Genomic DNA, 20,762 nt, shown 5'->3' on the forward strand with positions numbered 1-20,762 from the left:
CCCTCGAGGGGAAGCAGTTTTCCTCACATCCGTTCCTGCGCACTATTCCACAGACATGGCGCTGGCGAAGTCGGTCTACAACCTGCTCTTCAGGAGAACGTCAACTTTCGCTATAACCATCATGGTTGGAGCGGTCTTCTTTGAACGATTATTCGACCAAGGTGGCGATGCCATTTTTGAGCAGATGAATCGCGGGGTAAGAATGTCCTTCGGTGTTTGTAATGCTTGTTTTATACTGACCTTGTAAACAGAGGGCGAAGCGGAGCTAACGTTAGCTAAGCTAGCTCGCCCGCTAAGCCGAGCAATAGCGTCCTATTCGATCTCTGTTTGCTGTTACAGCCTGTCTGTTCATCATGAAACTAACTTTGCCCAATCTGTTAATCACTGCAGAAACTGTGGAAACACATTCAACACAACTATGAGAACAAAGACGAGGAATAGGATGCGGACCTGCGGTTATCTAAGGCCGAAGTGCAACTGTTGTCACACTTCCTTCATCCATCCTCCCTGGTCTCCATACCTGAAACAAGCATCAGTCAACATGGACAATGTGCTCAATGTCACGCCAGGCTGGCAGCGACTCCCAGAGGACCTGTAGGAACGGACCACCTTGAAGATGGAGCAATGGTTCCTTGTCCCCCCCTACCTGTTGTTAATTGTTATGCCTTCATTGTCCTAGCAGATTGTAAATGGTTAAATTAAACATGTGTTAATGTGTTACAGATGTTGCAGTGTTTTGATTTATCATATAGTTAACGCGGCGTGCATGTATCAGTATTGTCAATGCATATGTTAGATTCTACTCTCACATTTTTACTTCCTTTTAATGGACTTTTCATATAGAGACATACACCCCAACGACATTATGTCAAAGTGTGTCAAAAGCTTCACGTACAAGCCAAAATTGGTCTTCATGTTTGCAAAGTTTTTCAAAACATGGATGCATATTTGTGTCCTGTTCATTAGCAAGCAGTTGTTTTAATAGGGTTTGATGTATATCTTTTATGTCATTTCAAAGACAAATTTTATTAACACATAAGAGAAAAGCTCAGAAGGAACCCAAGAGTCAAAGTGGGAAGAGAGAAGTCTGTATTTCAATTACACTACCTGTGAATGTTGTTTCAGTGGAACTGCGCTTTATTTGGTAACTCAAACTGGAAAGACAGACAAGATGGTGGTGAGGAACATGGTACAAACAGTAAAAGCTCTGGGCTGATTTTGAGACCAAAATACCGCACAACCATGTAAGGAGCACAGACAACTGCTCATTGTCTGCTCACCACAACAAAAACATGAGTAAGTCCATATTTAACGTGTAAAAAAAAATACAATAATAATAACTTATGTTTACATGGTATATTCTAAAGACTTGACAAAGAGCATCATATTTACAAAATATGCAGAGCAGCTGGGCTGTCAGATTTCATAATTATACCAGTTATCAGTTTTGCTGTAGTGTTTTATCATTTATGTGCTAGCCTTCACAAAAATGATGAGGTCATTCACACAGATGTGTTCATACGGTCTCTGCAATTGGCTGCCTTTTCCCTGCCGCCTACATTAGAAATTCAACATCATAGATTCAATTTTGTGCCAAAAAGTAAGTGACGAAAACAGAATTAAATGATTAAACTCAGCATTTCTGTTGACGTAAGAAAACATTTGCTTTTCATACCATGTGAAACCATTATTATTGTCAATGATGAAGGCATGTTATGTAAACAATTATAACAAGGTCAGTCCAGGCCATGAGTTGCATGCAGCTGCACCTGAGCCTCTGGCCTGTAGGGGACACACTGACATTGCATAAAGAGCACCAGGTCTCATGACAACTATGTTTTGCAAGACCCCCTGAAACATACATTTAACTTTGCCATGTAATCTATCACAGAGGTGAGTATCAACTGCAGAATAGGCACAGCAACATAGAGGAGTGTGGCTATATTTTAGATGTAAGTGTTTTAATCAAAGTTAAATGATAAAAACTGCATCTTTTAACCAACCCCATAGTCTAGTAAGCCACAAGCTTACGCCCATGTCTGATAAGTACTGTATCTCAGGTGTGAGCATCTTTTCACAGACTGTCCTGAATTTGGGATGAATATTCTTCTTCATGTTGTACCCCAGGATGGAAGACTCTCCAACTGGCTGCCAGGGCAGGAACCGCGTGTCCTGAATTTTTTGTGCTTCGACTGCGCCTCCATCCTGGATACAGATGGCCTTCATCTCAGCATTTCTTCTCCTCAGCTCTTTCACCTCCTCTTTCATTCTTTCTCTCCCGAATGCCTCTACTCTGGCCCAGAAAGTAGCATTAAAGTGCTGATAGAGTCTCCAGTCTGCCCCGTTCCATTGTCGAGCTTTGGCTCTCAACTCAGGAGTCAGCTGAGATACAGACGAGCGCTTGCGAGCATTGAGTTTAAAATAGAGGATGTCCTCCATGGTCCAACACAATGTGTCCTTAAGCAGGATAAGAGACTCCTCAAAATATTCTGCTATGAGAACCAGATCAAGTTGCTTCGCTAAGTTATGAATGTCCCTCATTACGCGAGGATCATCAGCCTCCAGGTTGTTATCAAAACCAAAGTCAAAAAAGAGCAGATTCTTAAGATAGAATGAGTTGAAAGACTCTGGGCTGTAGAAGGACTGAGGATCGTCGAGAAACTCTGCCAGTTTGTCCTCTCCACTGATCCTCCATGTGAGAGGAACTGCTCTGTGGTAATAACGGAAGGACGACTCAAAGAGATCCACCGGCTCACGGAGGATGGTGATGTACACAGCATCTGGAGGCAGGAGCTTGGCTACTTCTTGACGGTCAAAGCGCATGTGGTTGCAAACAATGTTGAAACACTCTCCGGGCCTGTAGTCCTTCACCTGGGAGCACAGGAAAGGCGAAGGGTAGAAGAAGTCATTGCGGCCATCAGGGAAGGCGAATTTAAGCTTGTGCTTTTCACCAAATCTGAAGAGGATGTTGAGGACGGTGCTGCTAGCAGTTTTATGGGTCTTCATGAACATGATGTCCACTGTCGGGGAGCACTGATCTGACTGGGAGGTTGTGCTTTGAGCAGGGGTGGTTCCATTTTGCTTCATTAATTTTGCCACACTGAGAGGACACGTGTCCTCTTGGGAGCCCCTACGAATAAAACACATCGATAAGCAAACAGATCAACTGACTTAGCTCGATAAAATAATGCTTTCCTTGTAAAGTTGTACCTAATCTTCTCTTGAGTTGGGTTCGTCAAGCAGTACAGCACCACCATGACGTTGGTCAGTAGCACCCAGAGAATCAGGCCTCTTATTACAAGTGTGCACTTACTTCCTTTGATGCCAAACATCATTAAAACCCAAACAGGAACCTGAAAATGAAATTAGAGAGCACATGTACAGAGACAAACATTACAAGGAATTTATTGGCTAACTAATTACCCCCCAGTAGACAATATGAGGGGGGGGATGTCATCCTCCTTGTTAGCAACATGACTAAAATGAACAAGCCATGAACACCCTCAGACAAAGCCACCTCAGTGCTAAATATTTTAGGGGACACATGACTAAGGAGGATTAGTAGTTAGGATTAGGGCCACCCCCATGTTAAGAATACAAATCACCTACTGATTACACCCTTACTTCACATCATCCCTCAATTCACTAGAGTAATTATTATGTATTTATAAAGAGCTTGGACCCATTTTAATTAAATGAACTCCAGTATTTATTGCTGCTGAGAAGAAGAGATTATATGGCAAAATGCAGAATAAGAAAAGGGGAGATAGAGAAGAATGACAAAGACAAACAAGGCAACTGCTGCATCATTCTCTCTGTCAAATAAAACACGAAGCCCCCATGTGTACACTATAAACATGTTTATGGTGCTAAAATTGCCTTTACAATAACGACAGAAATGGGAGGAGAAAAGAGCCACAAACACAAAAACACAGTTTCGGTATAAGCACATTGTAACAGCACAGGGAAATGGTTAAAATATTGAAACAGGTTTCTACTATTGACACTGGACAGATGCTTACTCTTGATAGAAGAATTATTTCAGATAAATTCTAGGAAGTGGTGACATGTTGAAAGGTGTGTCTCTTTGCATACCAGCTTTACTTCTTATCTCTGATACTGATAGTCTTCTTTGTAGCCCATTGCTACATTTGAAGAGAATAGCTTTCACATGTGTGTCTCATAGAGTAGCTGAATTAGTGATGAAAGAATTTGACTAAACCCTAAACACGTGTGCAAGATGTCTTAGTTTGAAATTATTCTGCAGATCCATTATCCTAAAAAAAAGAAATCAAAACTTGTTTAAATGGTCAAATCAGCAAGATTAGAGCGTAAAGAAGGATACAACACGTGGAAGTATGTGCGGGAGAAATGCCAGAGCTGTATTTACCTGCAGATGACAGCGTGAGAAGTGCCGGGCTGAAGATTTTCTACTAGGTGAAAGAAAACCCTCCACTGTTTTTGATGGTGTCTACACTCCCTGAAGTCAGATCTCATTGGCTGTGAGGGCTGAAAGAAGTCAGATGTAAATTCTCCTCCCACGGGGGCTGACTCTCTCCAGACCTGCTCGACTCTGAGATCCACTTCTTGATCTCTCTGCTTGACTCGGCCACACCTCACATCCCATTCCTTTTGCCTTACAAAAAATGACCTCAAATCTCTGACCTGACTCTGTGCGTACACCTTAGTCCGCTTGCTTGGCCTCTTAAGAACACCTCAACAGTAAGTTCAATCCGAACAGTTACGTAGCGTGACAGCCTTGAAAAAATCAAGCCTGAATACTTCTGAAAGTTTACTGTAGCATGTAGTGATTAGACTGCTTTATGTATTCAGATTTGAGAGTGTGTTAAATTGACCCCAGTGCATTCAAAGCTGTTGTAAGATATGCTCAAACATTTAGGCTAAAAGCAAACACTGGTCCACCCATAGAGCCGTTTTTGTGACTGTTGCATTGTTCTATCACTGAGCGAGATGGCTGGACGGTTGCATACATGTCTGAGATAGACAGACAAAACAATGAGATAGCAAAAGTCAAGGAGTGGCTTAAAACATAGTTGTACGAATCTAGCTGTATAGGCAGACAGACAGACAGACAGACAGACAGATAGCAGGATCTGCTTGGTCTCAACCCAACTGTGTCTTGTGTTGTGGGGCTGACTGATTGTTGAACTGCCTCAGCTGCTGTTGACTTTGGCTGCCAGTCATCTCTGATTCAGTAGGTCACATCGATTTAGCCTCCAAGCTTCTGCGTGGCACACATGATGATGTCACTGCAAAACAGCCAATCAGCAAGGACAATCAGATCTGTGACACTACAAGATAAGGTCAGGGTTGGTTCTGTCTACTCTGCAGTGCTTGTGTAAGGCAAAAATATTTTAGTCATGATGTGTAACCCTTCAGGTTTTAAACTCCGATATGCTCACCTGCAACAAGAGTAAACACAATTCTGGTTTCTTTTTATGTTAACTGTATTTTATTGTGTCAATTTATGATCAAATATATTATACAACTGTACAAAATGTGATATATACTGATACAGCAACGCTGAGGAAACTAAACACAAAAGAATGAAAACCATCAATGGAAACACACTCAAACAAAATCAAACTCTAACTCAAATACTCAAAATGTGCCAGTGTTGCTGTAGGTCAACAGACGTCATAATACATGAGTTCCAGGTGAGACACTGAAACCAAAAGCTTACAACAGAAGTTTGCATATTCATGTTATTGTGCTGAAACTACGACATTGAGACTGGTATAAAAATTAACTTGAATGAGTGAATTTCTCTAAAAAACAACAAAAGTAATCTCTCTCAACCATCACCTAGGTCGCCGTGTGTGTGCAGCGTGTGTATGTTCAGAGACCCTGCCCTCTGGCCACATTTCCTTATTTTGCTGTGTTCAGAACCTCTCTGGGTGTCAGCCTTGAGCAGTGGGTGTGTAGCCCCCAGCCAATAACGGCCCACAGGGTGAGAGGGCGGCACTGAGCCGTGATCTGGAAACCGTGGTCAGGGACAGCTTCCAATGTTGAGTTTAAATACCACAACTGACAAATTCCACTCATTCTGCCAATAAATGACTTTAGATTTTATGACTCTATGTCAGATCCATGGCTAGAAAATAATACAGTATTCATTTCTGGTCCTAAAAAGCATTTCAATTTAAATAGGGCACCGCTGAAACCAGAGAAACTGGCATGACCACTCTTTAAAATCTTCTCTGCAAGAACAAATTGAACTCACAGGCAGTTTCTCCTCCCCTGTAGCTTATGCAACGGAGCAGGTGTCAAAAAGAAAAAATCACAGCAGTAACCATGGCATGTTTTTGGAAGATTCTGTTACATGGGACACATGGCGGTTCCATGTTTTCTGCTGTGAACATCTGTTCCCAGAATACACTCTGAGTCACTCTTCAGCCTCGTACTGCTCAGCAGACAGTAAGAGGAGTTTGTTTTGTCAGAGGCAAAATGAAGGTTAGCAAGAGCAAAAAGTCACTTCCAAATTAACAGTTCGTTGTCTTAAAAATACCCACAGGACATAAACCAGGACACTTTACATTTAGAAACTGTGCCTTGGGGACAGCATTGTGCGACGGTCGTCATAGATCAAAAAGACGATCATCTGTCATTTGTGACGCTGCATTTACTGTTTATGCTTTGATGGATAACATATTATAACTTAAAGCCAAGAATAGAATCTAGATCTTTACAAATCGCAGTCATTTTATGTAATCAAAATCATGAACGACTGATTAACTACTTTGCTTATTATGCAGCATTGTGCTATTCATACAATAGATTAATACAATGACAAATATCTTCTGCAATAATCATGCGAACATACAGTAATTTACAATCCCCTTAAAGGAGTGTCCAGTGACGGAAACCAAACTAGTAGCTTCCAGTTAATCTTGTGAAAGCAATCATAAGGCACTTTGAGTGACAGCTTCAAAACACTGGACAAAACATGCAAAGAATGCCTTTCACCATTAAAAAAAATGCAAGACAGCATTTATATAGGCCACCTTTAGTAACATACATACTCAGTATACTTTTCTTCACCTCCGCTGAATAATTCCATCCTGTACATCAGGAAGGATTGATATCTAGAGGCACTGACATTTGCAAAAGTCTGTTATTTGCTGAGTTGATTGTGAGGATTGACCATGGTCAGTTTTAGAGTTAAACAAACTCATTGTGATTTGTGAGACAAATATCAATCACCACTTGTCAATCATCCTCGATCTGCTAAAATAAACCTCTGCCACAGACCATATCACAGTTAAACTGCAAAACTCTCCTCCACAGTGTGCAGCTAACAAGCCAAGGAAGGACATTAGTGCTCCCCTAGTCTCCAAGGCGCAGCTAGTAGGTAGTGGTACAGTAGAGACGTGGAATGCTTAGACTGCAGTTAGTATGTTGTGGTCCTGCGACTTAGTAGACCGGCTTGTAGAAAATCTGACCACCCAGCACCCTCCGTTTCAGCTCCATCCACAACAGGTGGCGCTCCCTCTGGGATCCCTTCATGAAGCCACGGTTCTCTTGAGCACGGCGGGACAGATAAGGAATGACCTCGTTGACGGGGCCATACGGGACATACTTATAGACTGGGAAACCTGCTTGACCTGTTTCCAAAGCAAAGCAAGGAGACAAGTTTTAAACCAATGTCCACTACCTCCACCATGTGAGCATGCCATGTCAGCACATTGTGTGTTATGTTCAACGGCTGAATTCAAATATGGACGTAGCACAGAAATAGCCATTAAAAAAGTAATATAAGAGTAAAATATATTAATTAAACCTGGCAATAGCTTATAAAGTTAACAAGGTAGACTCAGAGTTTATAATGGTACAGTAGATTAAAACGTTGTGTTTTTTCTAAAGAACTAAATTTAATGTGAATCAATATTGGAATAAGATTACATTGTTATGTGGTATGGCAAGGTCAAACCAGCCTTAATGTCTCACAGGGCTGCTACAGCATTAACCACCACTATTCATCTGCAATAAAACATATCACTTGAAAAGCTAATCTGCAGATTATTGCACCATTGTTTAAACAAAACATGATTAAAAATTGAAGCCCTTCATTTTGGCCCTTCAGGTTGAAGATAATGTGAGGTTTCTTTTAGACAGAGAACTCACAAATCTATCACGTACAGTCATGTACTGACTGTTCACAGACAGACATAACAGAAAAAAACAGACCAGATCAGAAACATCAAGGACGGACGTTAAAGTCTCACGAACTGTATCCGGGGGGAAAAACGGGTTAGCAAACTGGTTTCACCTCAAAGAAAAACGACCGTTTGTGAGGTCAGTGGCTGTATGAGTGACCAAAAGCTGACGTGTGTAGGGACCATGTTTCAGTGGAACCTCTACAGCCACATGACCGCGTGACGTAAGCCTCCGTGACTCTCTAAGTTACTGTTTACTTTTAGTATCTGAGCAGAGTGTTAACAGACCTAGTGGGAAGCTGATCTGGTCACACATTCCCAGCAGCTGTCCAAAGTAAACCTTATTCTCAGTGGGTGAAAGGCCCATCTCATTCATCCTGAAAAAAACAGAAAGAAAACACACATCACAGAGCTGTTACATAATAAGAGCGGGAGCATGGTATTCCACCATTGATGTGGCAAGGTCATTCTGCAAATCCTAGAAATGCTTAGGGAAGTTGACAAAGAATCTGTTTCACTTAGCGTTATGTGGAAGGCATTCGTTAAACCATTAGGACTGATCCTTTATGAATGAGAAGCATGTGGCTTTTGTGTATGTTCAAACTCAGTACGTGCCAAACGCTCCGCAGGCATACATACTTTTGAAGGGTAAATTTCACCGTGTCCTCGTTGTGAGTTGCAACCATGATATTTGCTTTCCTGCTGTGTTCGATCTCCTCCAGCACGTACTCCAAGCACCTGCACAAACAACAAGACATATGGTAAGGATTGAGACATTTTCTAGCTGAGCCACGAAGGGCTTTGACGGTAATTCAGCACTTACTTGTGATACATCCTGTTCGTGGCCTCATAGTCTGGGTTTATTGGGTCTTCGTAGCCAATCTCTTTGGCCCTGTCTCTCTCTTGGTACATGTAAGCTCCACGAACCAGCTTGGCACCAAAGTACCAGCCCTCTCGTCGTGACAGCTCAATATCCACAGTTACATTGTCATAAGCTTCCTAAAGTATTAAAAAATACGAAAAAGACGATATGACTACATTCATGAGATTTAAATGGAAAACATTACTGAAGGAGATATTGTAGATTCTGCGGCCTCACCTTCAGGTAACACTGGTAAGTGTTGAAAATGATCGGCTTCTCCCTGTTGAATTTCCTCTGCATTTCCAGGGTCAGTCGACTAATAGCCGGTTGGAAGTACGTCTGCTCGGCGTCCACCATTAGCCTTACCCCATTCTCAAGGGCATGCTGGAGCGCACAGAGGAAGAGGATTTACAGTTTATATGGCTCAGCAAACAGGAAACACAAGTCAATTTTGATTTCTTTGAATTTCTTGAGCCAGGTCTTCTTTGCATTTCTGCATTGGCTCTTATGATAATTCACTGACTGTGCATGTGTTTGTGTTGGTAGCCCTACCTTGGCCAGAACGTCCACCCTCTGTAACATTCTCTTCATCTGCCTCTCCTCCTCAGCTGTGAACTTGTTCAACAAAGGTTCCAGCTGGCCTGTCTGCCAAACCAAAACACACGAAACACTGAATTGTTTGGCATTTCCTTCCTTTTGCAGGATAAACTGTATCAGTGTGTGACAGGCAGGGCGGGGCAGGGGTTGGGTGGGAGTGGGTGAAGCTGCAGTAGTGCCTCTGCCATTTTGTCCCTTTTTAAACTAATAGAGTTTGTCAACTGCCCTCAATAGCACTGCAGACATCAGCTTGTGCTCTGACTCAACTCTTATCAGCAGTGCAGAGATGTACAAAGCACTAGACAATGTACAAATAACAGTATGTTTTACCTCATCTGAGCAAATGTTTATTTGTGGGGATTAGATATAATATTGTGCCAGAGAGTTACTATCTTGTGGAAAGAACATCAGTTTCTTATACCAATACGACTTGTTGCCACAATGTGGTGCAGAAGTTCTGATGGGGAAACAAAAACTGTTGTCCTTCCCACATCATAGTTACATCACTACTGATTTATGAAACCATTAACTGCATTTATCTGTAAGATTTAGAGGTCTGAAATGTTCTGTTCTGGAGTATAATGCACCCCTTATCCCCCGTTAAAATTGGAAAATAATGACCTAAAAAATGGTTTCTGCTGTCAAATGCTGTATCGCTTTCGGAGACATGCCTCTTTGAGGATCATATTAATGCTTTCTGCGTTTATTGGAAGACACACGATTTAAGCCAGGGAGCACTTCCATGGCTAACATTTAACTGAACTACCATACACGGTCTGTTCATGCCAGCACTAAACACTTCCATGACAATGACTCACCTCAAGGTTTGGCACCATAAGCAGGTTGGAGATTGTTGTCGTATCGTTAATTAAACTGTTCCAGTCCAGCAGATCTATTGTTCTGGAAATATGATGTCAGAAATTGTATATTAACGTATGTGAAATTCGAGTAAAAAATACTTTAATTTCATTTAGTGTTGTGAGCTACAAGGACTGAACCACAGGTCTTTTGACACTTGTCAGAGCCTCTAGTGTATTGATGTATGCAGCATAAAAGTATTAAATGGGAAGACTGTGTTGGTGAGCGACTCTCTTACCCTGACAAACCCAGCTTCTCACCAGTTAACCAGTTCTCAATGTCCTTCTTGGCTCCAACACCCAGCATAGCCAAACTTTCCTACAAAGGAATATTTCAATGACTTCAAATAAATAGTGCAGCTGATTATTGTTTTAACAAGTGTTGAAGTCATGAAAGCTTGAACACAAGTACAAAACATTTGGGGACACCAGTCAGTGTGAGCATGCATGGACCTGCATTAGACATGCTGAAGGCAAGACACACCTTGAGCTGTTCCAGCTCCAGTTTTTGTTCCAAAACCATCATTTCAGATTTCCCCTGCTGGGCTGCGAGGAACTTGAAGAACTGCCTCCATTTCACCAGGACTTCTGAAAACTGGAGCTGCTCAAACACAGAACAATTCATCACTAATCAAATACTCATATTTGAATCATACAGTGACTGAGTTAGCTGGAAGCTAATACAGAAGATATGAACTTACAAGGAACTGTGGGCGTCCCAGAGCAGTCATTTTGATGGCAGAAAATCCATCTGCAGAGGCTCCACCTGCAATTGATAACATTTTATGTCACTCGATGGTGTAATTTAACTCTATCATTCATATTGTGAATGTACAAACATACTGTGTTTCTCAATCCCTTCCTCAGAAATATTACTACTTACCAGAGGCTTTAATGCAGTTTATGAATGTCTCCATTTGGTTGTCACATTTGGACTCATCTGCATAGAAGTAGGTACGAGCACTGATAACCCCCCCACGCCTGTCCCCGAACTGCCGATGGGCCTTGTACTTCTTCTCTCGGTGGTCAGCGTCTGCAGTGAAACAAAGGCAACCTAACATTAGCTGCTTGACGTGGAAAATAGTTTTCATCGCAAACGTTTGTTTTTTCATGTATTTATTCCACAACAAATGTCTCACAAGCAAAAAAGTTTCACGGTAACTTTGGCAGTTTACTAATTATTCCTTTAGTTTGAAATGAACAGCCAACTGATCATCCAATCTGAATTTTTTGTCTCAATGAAACTAATGACACTAAGAAAAAGTATTAAGGAGTTCCTGTTTCTTACTGATAAATTAACATTCATTCTCATATCAGATTTTAAAATAAAACCTGACAAAGCACTAGTAGATGATTGATATATTTGACTTTCAAACACCAACCCCGTAACATGAACCAAGCTTCTTCTCACTCTCCCCACTAAATCCAGATATAACCAGTACTCTCCAGGCTAGACTACATGACTGCACGACTGTACATACCGGCTGTGACATTTGTGTGGCATTCAGGCCAAGCTGAAACAGCTGAATATCAAAGCAAAGCAGCAGTCTTGCAGTTTGCTGACCTTGCCTGCAAAGCTTATACGTGCACTGTTTACATTTGCATACTTTCCTATAGAGTTTAATCTTATCTTAGCCAACGGTGCATGCAGTAGCTAATAATACAACACATTTAGGAATTGTTACACTACATTACATACAATAAATCAAAGGTTATTTTCAACTGATATACAAACCTGGACTTTCTTTCTCTGCTTCAGAGACACATGAACTGAAAAAGAAAGAGGAAGTGGCATCAGAATAGAACAACAAAAAACTGCTAAAACAGTTGTTTTATTTATCAGGGTCTCTATATTTCCTTTCAGTTTTATTACGTCTTAAGTCACATTGTTTCACAGCAGTTAATCAAGCAGACACTATAAGAAGGTCTTTTGCTTTTTCTGCTACAAGTAGACAAAAAAAAAGTTTGTATGTTGAGGAAAGGCAAATGTTTTTGTTTCTCAAGTCATTTTAACCAGTCTTTTAGAGCAGTTATGAGGATGACCTGCTCTTCAAGGCATGTCATGACAAGCAAGATGCATCAAGAAACAAACACTCTGTTGTTTTCCTCATGGAGTCACGAGACTCTTGATAAAGATAACTGGCTCCTGATCAAAACATATGGATAAGAAATGTGGGAAATATGGATTTAGATCAGCAGGTGGGTGTTAGTGCTGAGTGAGATAATCCTCAGTTAAAGAACAAGCCTATTTCCTCCTCAGAACATTGCATAACTCCTCCCTGTGTGTGTGTGTGTGCTTGCGTGACCCATGATGGGATCCAGGACATTACTCTAAAAGGCTGGTAGCCTTTTCAAGAGGGCACATCCCCCAGCTGAATAGCAAGCTCAACCAATCAGAGGAGAGAGGTTTGTCCTAACCGCCCAATTCAGGACAGGCACTGTTGTGCTACTAGAGAAGAAATGAAAACATATGAGGTTTCAATTACAGTCTATTTATGTGGAGGAAACACACTGTGGATAACGTGACTCATGGATTTGATAACAGAAGACAGACCTGAAGTGTTCAAAATGAACTGGTATCAAACTACAGCTCATTTAAATGTTTTAGAGATTGTGTTCTGCATGTAAATAAAGGGGGCGAAAGATAATTTTCAGAGGCACATATTATGAAGACATGGGTGAGAGAAATCAGTCTTAACTTGGACTTATCATAACAATAGTGCTGTAAATCTATTATTATTGAAAATCTACCCATTGCAATTGCAATTTTCTTTTACTCCTGTAATTGCTCTCTTCAAACAGCCTCTTCAGGTTTCTTCCAGTTTCCCAGGTTTGTTAAGCTCAGGGCCTGATTAGCTGTGGAACATGAATCCTGCTATGCAAACTTGACTCGACAGGACCTCAGTTCGGTATGTTATGTAACTCATACATAGCTGCTCATCCAGAGCACACGGCATATATTAAGGTCAAAACACTGATTAACTGTGTCTGGCTTAAAGCTTCAGTTTAACATCCCATACTATGTGAATCACAGCCTCTAATGAGAAAGCAACATGCATTCAGTGTCAGACGTAAACAGCACAGTACTTACTCCATTTCCTTCTTCTCAGCCTCCTCTTGTGTCAAGTCCTCTTCAACACTATAGTCCAAAACTGCCCCGACACCGAAGGCTTGATTCTTCTGTATTAAAGGTTTGATGGAGTTGTGGTCTTCCCCTGCCACAAACTGACCGTAGAAGGTCATCTTCATCAGCTTCTCAAACATCCTCTGACCAAACAGCTTCTTACTCAGCTCCATCAGCTGAAAACAAAACAATGACAGGAAGATATTGACAAGAGTTTAATGTTTTTTTAAAACCATTATCAGAGCCTCCACCCTTCAGTGTGTCAGACGGTATGAATGATAATTACACAGTTATACACACACACACTTGAAAAACTCACCTCTTTGTTCTTCTCGACGAGGAGGTCAATGGTACAAAGCTTGAAGACCAGCAGGCTCCTCAGCAGCTCAATGTTACCCTTACTTCTGTAGGCTTCCTGTGTGTTGTCGAAGTCAATGTGGATTTTGTTTAAATGCGTATTTGGGACATTCTTGGTCTGGCTGATGAGTTCAACCGGCACAGTTTCCACCACGGTGCAGTCATCCAACTGTTGCTCTTTGTCTTCTTGGCTCTTGGTGGATGCCACTGTTGACCGACATCTTCCAGGGGAAACGCGTATTTTGTTGACATTGCCCGACTTTGCCCTCACAAGGGCCGCGACGAACTTGTACGACATGTCTTGTTCTTCTATCTGAACTCAAACCACGACTTCCCAGCAGCCTCACTTCAGTCTGCGGTCGCTAAGGTGCTTTCTTTTAAAGACATCTCGCGCCGGGGGGCGGTGCCTCACGTGTTACATCACGCTGCCTGGCATCTCGTGCCTGCACACATTAGTGCGCGTCCTCGTGCTTGACCACAAAGCCTTGCAAACCACAATGAAATTTAATTAATTTTCTGCCTTTACGGCTCATTGTCCTCCAGTGTTCACAAAAAAAAAAAAAGTTTAACTCTGAGTTTAACTTCTTAACGCACAGATTTTCCCATAAATTGACGGATTGGCTGGTTGTAATAATCGTCTTATTCCACATAGCCCAGGCGTAAACAACCAAGCAAGGAAGTAAAATTTCATTTAAATGCCACATTTTCATCTACATAGACTTGATATTTCACCTATTTGAAGATATATATCAAATCCTACATTTAATCCTCGGACACGCTAATGTAGAAAGTAGCCCATATGATGTTTATAGATAGATGATGAGTTTCATATAGCTGACAGTTCCATATTTTTTTTGTTTGTTTTTATCACGAGGCGCTAATTGAAGTGACACTTCCCTGCCTTTACACAGTTACACATTTATATTGACAGCATTAGAAATCTTGTTTTCATGCAAATGTTTTTGCATCGGATTAGTTTATTGCATTGCTAGGCTTGTTACATCAATATAGCAATGGGATAATTACAATATGATATTACTGTAAGTTTTTAGCAATTGCTATCATATTATAATTTGTGTGTTTTCTTAATGAGTGGATTCCCATCAGAGCATGTTTGCTAGTCACAGATGGCAACAGCTTAAAAGAACTGTTATATAATTGGTTGTGTAACAACCCATTCTGAGACCTCATCCGTGAAACTTCCAAAGAGGACCAACCAGGACTGGATGGGGCCGACACAGAGGTGAAGGGAATGATGAGAGAATCTTTGGGGTGCAAGAGAAAAAAAGTATTGAGCATCATGTGACTTAAGTGGACAAGCATCTGGTTATTACATGGAGTCATGAATGCCAAGCTACATTGATTGATGGAGACACTGCCACTCCAGATACACTGCAGAGTCGAAGGGGACATCAGTGTTCCGCTTTTTACCAAACTGAGTTGCTGTGGGTGCTGTGGTGGGTGATAAGTTTGCCCCCTCTGTTATTTCAGCAGCTCCTCTAGTGGCTCAGAGAAAGGAGGGAGGTATAACATGCTGAACAGTCTCCGGTGTCCAGGCTAGTCCACAACAGTCAGAAAGAATTAAGATCATGTTGGATGTGGCCAGGAGATTCCTGAATGTGGTGGATATACGGTATCTGGGTAAGATGTTGAGGCTACACCGACAGAAGGATTTACACCAATACACACAATTGAGTCTGGGGTATAGAGTGGGCAATGTCATGAATGGGATCACTGTGGGTGGACACTGAAGCTGCCACCATCAAGTGGGAGGCGGTAAAGGAACACATACGGTTGTCAACTGCCAGAAAACTCCGTGGAGGCAATAATACAGCCAGGAGCATGTTTCTTTTCTTTCCGACAGGAGGCAGCAGTGCAGTAGCCCTCAATAGTGTCTACCGGAAATGCGGACGAGAAGAAGCTACAGAGGCGCTTGCTAACGTTGCTAACTAACACGGAAGCAACACAGCGTGCAATCTGGTAGCATTAAGTCTACAAAAGAAGGCGCCCTTACTTGTCTTGAAAGGTAATTACTCGTGCTTTTTTGATAATTTTAGTTTTATTTTTTGCATGCATCTAATGAGCACTGCACAATTATTTTCTTTGTCGTCGACTTGAGTAAAATATTGTTGCATTTTAGCCGTAACAGACGCACGGTAGCCCGACTAGCTGACCTTCCGTTATCAACAAAGAAATTGATCCATTATTGTAATTGCAGGAGTATATAGCATGTCTTAAGATGGCGTTCACATTCAAGCCACAAATGTCAAGTTGAAACGTCCGTCGGTTAAGCAGTTTTACGTAGCATGGTCGCTTACAAAAACTGTGACATTAGTTGCAGAAACCGCTTGAAAGGCAAGACAGCCATTGTATATACCGATGCTAACGGTGTTAGCGAGGCAGCTGCGGGCTAACTTAGCCGTAGCCTCAACACTTTTGAAAACCGTATGTGTAAACCAGGCGCTGTCAGGATATTAGCTAACGTTAACTGAAATCAATTATCAACCTGTCAACATCGATGTATAGCTGGGAGGCAGCGAACTGGTTTGGTCGGTTCAAAAAATCTTGTAGCAACTGCACGCGAGTTTCAAGGCCCGGTAACGTATTGAAATCCATATTGTTAATTTAACATGATGTTAGGACTGTCCCTGTGAATGCAAGTGAAATTCTATTGCGTTTTCAGCACGAATAACGTTGTTACTAATCCCTAGTACCAATCTAACCTACTAATCCCGTTATTTTTTCTATAATACGAGTGTTCAGGAAAATGACAGCACCTGTAACCTGTAATCCAATTCGGTCAATGCTGTAAATGCACCATTTGTGCAGTCTAACATGTTTATTTGCTGGGCACGTTATCAGAGATGTAATGTTTAAAATCTATGGTATTGCATGAGGCCATAGCTTGGTGCTGCATTGTGCGTTTAATGGGGTGTGCAAGATAAAAAAAAATGTAGGTCCTTCATTTTATAACACAAGTGGGTTTGTACTTAATTTGCCTTACCCGAATAACCGTAAATTACATGTTTAAGTAATTACACACAGGTAGCAAATTAGAGGAAAAACACAACACTACAAAAGGCAGAACAAGTCAAAGACTGTTTAATGAGGATCATGAATCCTTTGCTAAGGCCTTCACAGCCCCCAGATCTCAACCATACTGCACACCAATGGGAGATTTTGGAGGGGTATCTGTACATGTCAATGTCTTCACACACACTGAAGAATGCAATGTGTATTTAAGAAGGTGAAAGTGTATTACTCGGGGTGCTCGTAATTTCATGCAATATAATTCTCCTTGTATTAACGTTGTTGGACATTCATTACCCTGTGTTTTAAAGCTTTCAGGCTTGGATCCAAGGTCCTGTACCATTTTTTTGAACCCATCATTTACTACTATCACGGCTGCATCCCTGGTTTAGAGTTTTATTTTTGTCTAAATTAAGGAATTGGAGGCGGATGGACTAAGTTTTGGATTGGGACTAGGATTAGGATAAGGACCCCTTCCACAGCTATTTCTGAAAGCAAGAAGTGATCTTAAAGTCTGCAGGTGCCCCCATTCTGTGTCAGCAGTGCCACTCACTCAACTGCCATGTCGGACGGCCGGATCTATGTGGGGAATCTTCCCATGGATGTCCAGGAGAGAGACATTGAGGATCTCTTCTACAAATATGGAAAAATCCGTGATATTGAATTGAAGAACAATAGAGGCACTATCCCCTTTGCCTTCATCCGATTTGAAGACCCACGGTGAGTTTTAGGGATGCTCTCTGGCAAGTCGAATCACTTTCCCCTTGTTGGATACCGTAAGTTTTGTGGTATAATATCATCTCCAGTGACTGACAGCAGGGAATGGATGGAGGCGGCATGTCCAGGTCTATGTCCGCTAGTGAAACAGGCGTACTTTGGTAAGGGGTTCTTTGCTCTCTTCTCTTAGGGATGCAGATGATGCTGTCTATGGAAGGAATGGATATGGATATGGAGACTCCAAGCTGCGTGTTGAGTATCCTCGATCCACTGGCACTAAATTTGGTGCTATGGGAGGTGGTGGTGGTGGTGGTGGAGGAGGAGGAGGATCTAGGGGAAGGTTTGGACCCCCAACTCGAAGATCTGAATTCCGGGTCATAGTGACTGGTAGGTGGACATCATGAGTCATAGCCAGTTAACATTTTTCTCTCTTTCACACCATCCTGGAGGTCAAGGGGATTGGTAGGATGGTGGACGTAAGAGTCGTAGGCAGATATGTTTCTCTCTCTCTCTCATGGCGGATTGGAGGACAAGGGGACTTAGTAAGTGGACATCATGAGTCATAGGCAGATTTGTTCCCCTCTCTCGGTCATGGCGGACTGGAGGACCAGGGGACTAGTAGATGGACGTCATGAGTCGTAGCAGAAGTGTTTCTCTCTCTCTCTCTCTCATGGCGGACCGAAGGACAAGGGGACTAGTAGATGGACATTATGAGTCGTAGGCAGATGTTTCTCTCTCTCTCATGGCGGACTGGAGGACACAGAGACTAGTAGCTGGACGTCATGAGTCGTAGGCAGATATGTTTCTCTCTCTCATGGCGGACTGGAGGTCAAGGGGACTAAGTGGATGAGGTCAAGTCAGCTCCTTAAGTCATGAAAAACAAATCAGAGTAAACTGAAACCGGTCATGTTGGCTGCATAATCCCAAACACCGACTATAGTGACTGGTAGGTGTAATTTTGTCATTGTATCATTAATTATTTGTTGTGTGCTACATTTATCTCATGTATATACAAGCATGTGTACTCAAGCTGTTAGAATTGGACTGCTTATATAAAACCAACCCCTTAAAGTTTAAGGTTTGTACACTTGCCTGGCTTGACCAGTCATACTAGAGCAGATTGCCGCAAGTAAAACACTGGTCTGAAAATTTTGCGGTTCTCTGAAACATGAAACATTCACCCAGTAATTTAATATTAATTGTCTTATCTGCACCTGCATCTGCATCTTCTTTTGTCTGTAAAGGTTAAATTTTAATTAGCTCAGACTTACGTCAAAAGATGAAACTTGTCCCTGCAGTGATTTTAGGTTTTAGGTGTCAGGTAGTGTAAAACAAATATGTTATGGCCCCATCAAATTAATCTTTTTCCTGTTCCAGGGTTACCACCATCTGGGAGCTGGCAGGATCTGAAGGATCATATGCGTGAGGCAGGAGACGTTTGTTTTGCAGATGTGCAGCGTGATGGCGAGGGCGTGGTGGAGTTTCTTCGTAGAGAGGACATGGAGTATGCATTGCGCAGACTGGATCGGACGGAGTTCCGTTCACATCAGGTGAGTTCCCGTGCTGATGAGGTTTAATTGTCCTTATAATCGACGGTTATAGAAATAAATGGCTTCTTTTTTCCTTTTGTGTAGGGCGAGACTGCTTACATCCGCGTCTATGAGGAGAGGGGCACTCCCAACTGGGGCCGGTCACGTTCCCGCTCCAGATCCAGGGGTCGCTATTCACCTCCCTACCATAACAGAGGATCTCCCCCTCCACGCTACCAGTCACCTCCACGCCATGCTATGTCGCGCCATAGTCCACCCCCCAGGAGGCACCCTCCACAGCACCATAGCCCACCGCCACGTCATTACCGGTAGAAAGGTCCATCATTTATAGAGGAATTGAGGAGAAGATTTTGTAATTCAACTTTTTATTTTATTTCGATTTTTTTTTTTTTAACCCCAGGCCTCCTTGTAGGATCCATCACTGTCATTTCTTGTTACAATACATTCCATGGTCATGATCACCGAAACACACCCTGCTCCTTCCCACAACCTGAAAGGTTTTCTTCTTGAAGTACTCACCCGTGTTATCTGAAAGTGGAATTGTTGTTTTGTTTTTTCAAGGTAAAAGCATCTAATCATCGAATGACATATTGGAGGTTTCTTTTATAAAGAAATCCTGGGTTGTGATGTGAAACCTTGACAGGAACCAGGACGCATTTAATGTTGTATAGTCAAAAACAAATGACACAGTTCTGCAGTTATCAGGCTTAAAGGTCATACTGCTGTTTAAATTCTTGATTAAAGTTTCCTTTTTGTGTCATATTTCTGTGGCTTTAAGTACATTAATTGTTATGCCAATCTTAAGAACCTGTGAAGCAAACCAGTATCCTCCTCTGATTCAAAATGTGTAAAATCAGTGAACCTTTTAGGGTAAGTGACTCATGCTGACTGTGAGCCTCACCTGTCAGATCATTTTTTTAATGTGTGAACCTCTGACAGAGGTGGCCTGTGGGTGAACTATCATTTGTATGCATCTCGAATGTTTTTTTTTTTGTTTGTTTTACCAATAAAATGCAAACTTTTACTGTGACTGTTTCATTCATTGCCATAAAGTATGTTTTATGAGGCCATTACTATATTCAGTGAAGTGAATGTCCCAAAACGAGCAGATATTGTTAATGTTATCGTTTACACCTGAGTGACTACAGCTGCATGTCAAAACACTCTCTGTGGTAAAAGCTTATTTGCATTTTAAGATGAGCAAACTTGAAGACAGATGCATTACTTGAGCAAAAAGCTGTTAAATATCCCACATGAATAATTTGTGAACATGCAGTTTATCCTGAAATGAAGCCTATTCAAGCTTGGTCTACAGTAAGATACTGTGAAGTGTGGTTGGAATGGAATCCACTTGTGTGAGTAAAGATATGAAGCATTGCTGGCTACTGACCGGCACAGTGGACGGTGAAACATCAGTGATTCAAGCTCTCAGTTCAAATGAAAGAGTAGGTTCACATTCTTTCATATTGGTCTTTAAACATCACTCTGACA

General features: G+C 41.8%; 4 protein-coding genes across 7 annotated transcripts; 2 read left to right on the forward strand and 2 right to left on the reverse strand.

The window, feature by feature from the left end:
• The first annotated feature begins 26 nt into the window (after nt 1-26).
• On the forward strand, nt 27-720 carry uqcr10 (ubiquinol-cytochrome c reductase, complex III subunit X). The gene is made up of 2 exons (XM_076759003.1): nt 27-196; nt 391-720. Exons 1-2 carry the CDS (start codon nt 56-58, stop codon nt 439-441), a joined length of 192 nt encoding a protein of 63 aa, XP_076615118.1. The 5' UTR covers nt 27-55; the 3' UTR covers nt 442-720.
• A 499-nt stretch (nt 721-1,219) lies between these two features.
• On the reverse strand, nt 1,220-4,457 carry gal3st1b (galactose-3-O-sulfotransferase 1b). The gene is made up of 3 exons (XM_076758542.1): nt 4,391-4,457; nt 3,211-3,353; nt 1,220-3,130 (listed from the first exon to the last, which is right to left on the reverse strand). Exons 2-3 carry the CDS (start codon nt 3,333-3,335, stop codon nt 1,972-1,974), a joined length of 1,284 nt encoding a protein of 427 aa, XP_076614657.1. The 5' UTR covers nt 3,336-3,353; nt 4,391-4,457; the 3' UTR covers nt 1,220-1,971.
• A 993-nt stretch (nt 4,458-5,450) lies between these two features.
• prodha (proline dehydrogenase (oxidase) 1a) lies at nt 5,451-14,447 on the reverse strand. Its single transcript, XM_076758568.1, has 14 exons — nt 13,937-14,447; nt 13,585-13,793; nt 12,229-12,263; nt 11,377-11,526; nt 11,195-11,259; nt 10,978-11,094; nt 10,733-10,812; nt 10,455-10,536; nt 9,592-9,684; nt 9,277-9,423; nt 9,001-9,176; nt 8,817-8,915; nt 8,466-8,554; nt 5,451-7,625 (listed from the first exon to the last, which is right to left on the reverse strand). Exons 1-14 carry the CDS (start codon nt 14,270-14,272, stop codon nt 7,435-7,437), a joined length of 1,869 nt encoding a protein of 622 aa, XP_076614683.1. The 5' UTR covers nt 14,273-14,447; the 3' UTR covers nt 5,451-7,434.
• A 1,391-nt stretch (nt 14,448-15,838) lies between these two features.
• Nucleotides 15,839-20,301, forward strand: srsf9 (serine and arginine rich splicing factor 9). 4 transcript variants are annotated; one of them, XM_076758383.1, is made up of 5 exons: nt 15,839-16,000; nt 17,545-17,724; nt 17,912-18,108; nt 19,099-19,271; nt 19,356-20,301. In XM_076758383.1, the coding sequence occupies exons 2-5, from the start codon at nt 17,567-17,569 to the stop codon at nt 19,581-19,583; spliced, it is 756 nt and encodes a 251-aa protein (XP_076614498.1). In that variant the 5' UTR covers nt 15,839-16,000; nt 17,545-17,566; the 3' UTR covers nt 19,584-20,301. The 4 variants fall into 4 exon arrangements, with proteins under 4 accessions (XP_076614498.1, XP_076614497.1, XP_076614495.1 ...); XM_076758382.1 differs by having other exon boundaries at nt 15,881-16,000; nt 17,525-17,724; XM_076758380.1 differs by having other exon boundaries at nt 15,887-16,000; nt 17,316-17,724.
• Nucleotides 20,302-20,762: the final 461 nt, after the last annotated feature.

The sequence above is a fragment of the Chaetodon auriga genome, chromosome 19 (assembly GCF_051107435.1).
Source record: "Chaetodon auriga isolate fChaAug3 chromosome 19, fChaAug3.hap1, whole genome shotgun sequence".
NCBI classification, from domain to species: Eukaryota; Metazoa; Chordata; class Actinopteri; order Chaetodontiformes; family Chaetodontidae; genus Chaetodon; species Chaetodon auriga.

Coding starts and splice junctions, on each gene's coding strand:
- prodha (XM_076758568.1), bottom strand. CDS start 14,272: ATGTCGTACAAGTTCGTCGCGGCCCTTGTGAGGGCAAAGTCGGGCAAT. Junction 10,537..10,732: donor GAGAAGCTGGGTTTGTCAGG/GTAAGAGAGTCG, acceptor TCATATTTCCAG/AACAATAGATCTGCTGGACT. Junction 9,685..10,454: donor TTATGGTGCCAAACCTTGAG/GTGAGTCATTGT, acceptor TTGGTTTGGCAG/ACAGGCCAGCTGGAACCTTT.
- gal3st1b (XM_076758542.1), bottom strand. CDS start 3,335: ATGATGTTTGGCATCAAAGGAAGTAAGTGCACACTTGTAATAAGAGGC. Junction 3,131..3,210: donor CCAACTCAAGAGAAGATTAG/GTACAACTTTAC, acceptor TTTTATTCGTAG/GGGCTCCCAAGAGGACACGT.
- srsf9 (XM_076758383.1), top strand. CDS start 17,567: ATGTCGGACGGCCGGATCTATGTGGGGAATCTTCCCATGGATGTCCAG. Junction 17,725..17,911: donor ATCCGATTTGAAGACCCACG/GTGAGTTTTAGG, acceptor CTCTTCTCTTAG/GGATGCAGATGATGCTGTCT. Junction 18,109..19,098: donor ATTCCGGGTCATAGTGACTG/GTAGGTGGACAT, acceptor TTCCTGTTCCAG/GGTTACCACCATCTGGGAGC.
- uqcr10 (XM_076759003.1), top strand. CDS start 56: ATGGCGCTGGCGAAGTCGGTCTACAACCTGCTCTTCAGGAGAACGTCA. Junction 197..390: donor TTGAGCAGATGAATCGCGGG/GTAAGAATGTCC, acceptor TAATCACTGCAG/AAACTGTGGAAACACATTCA.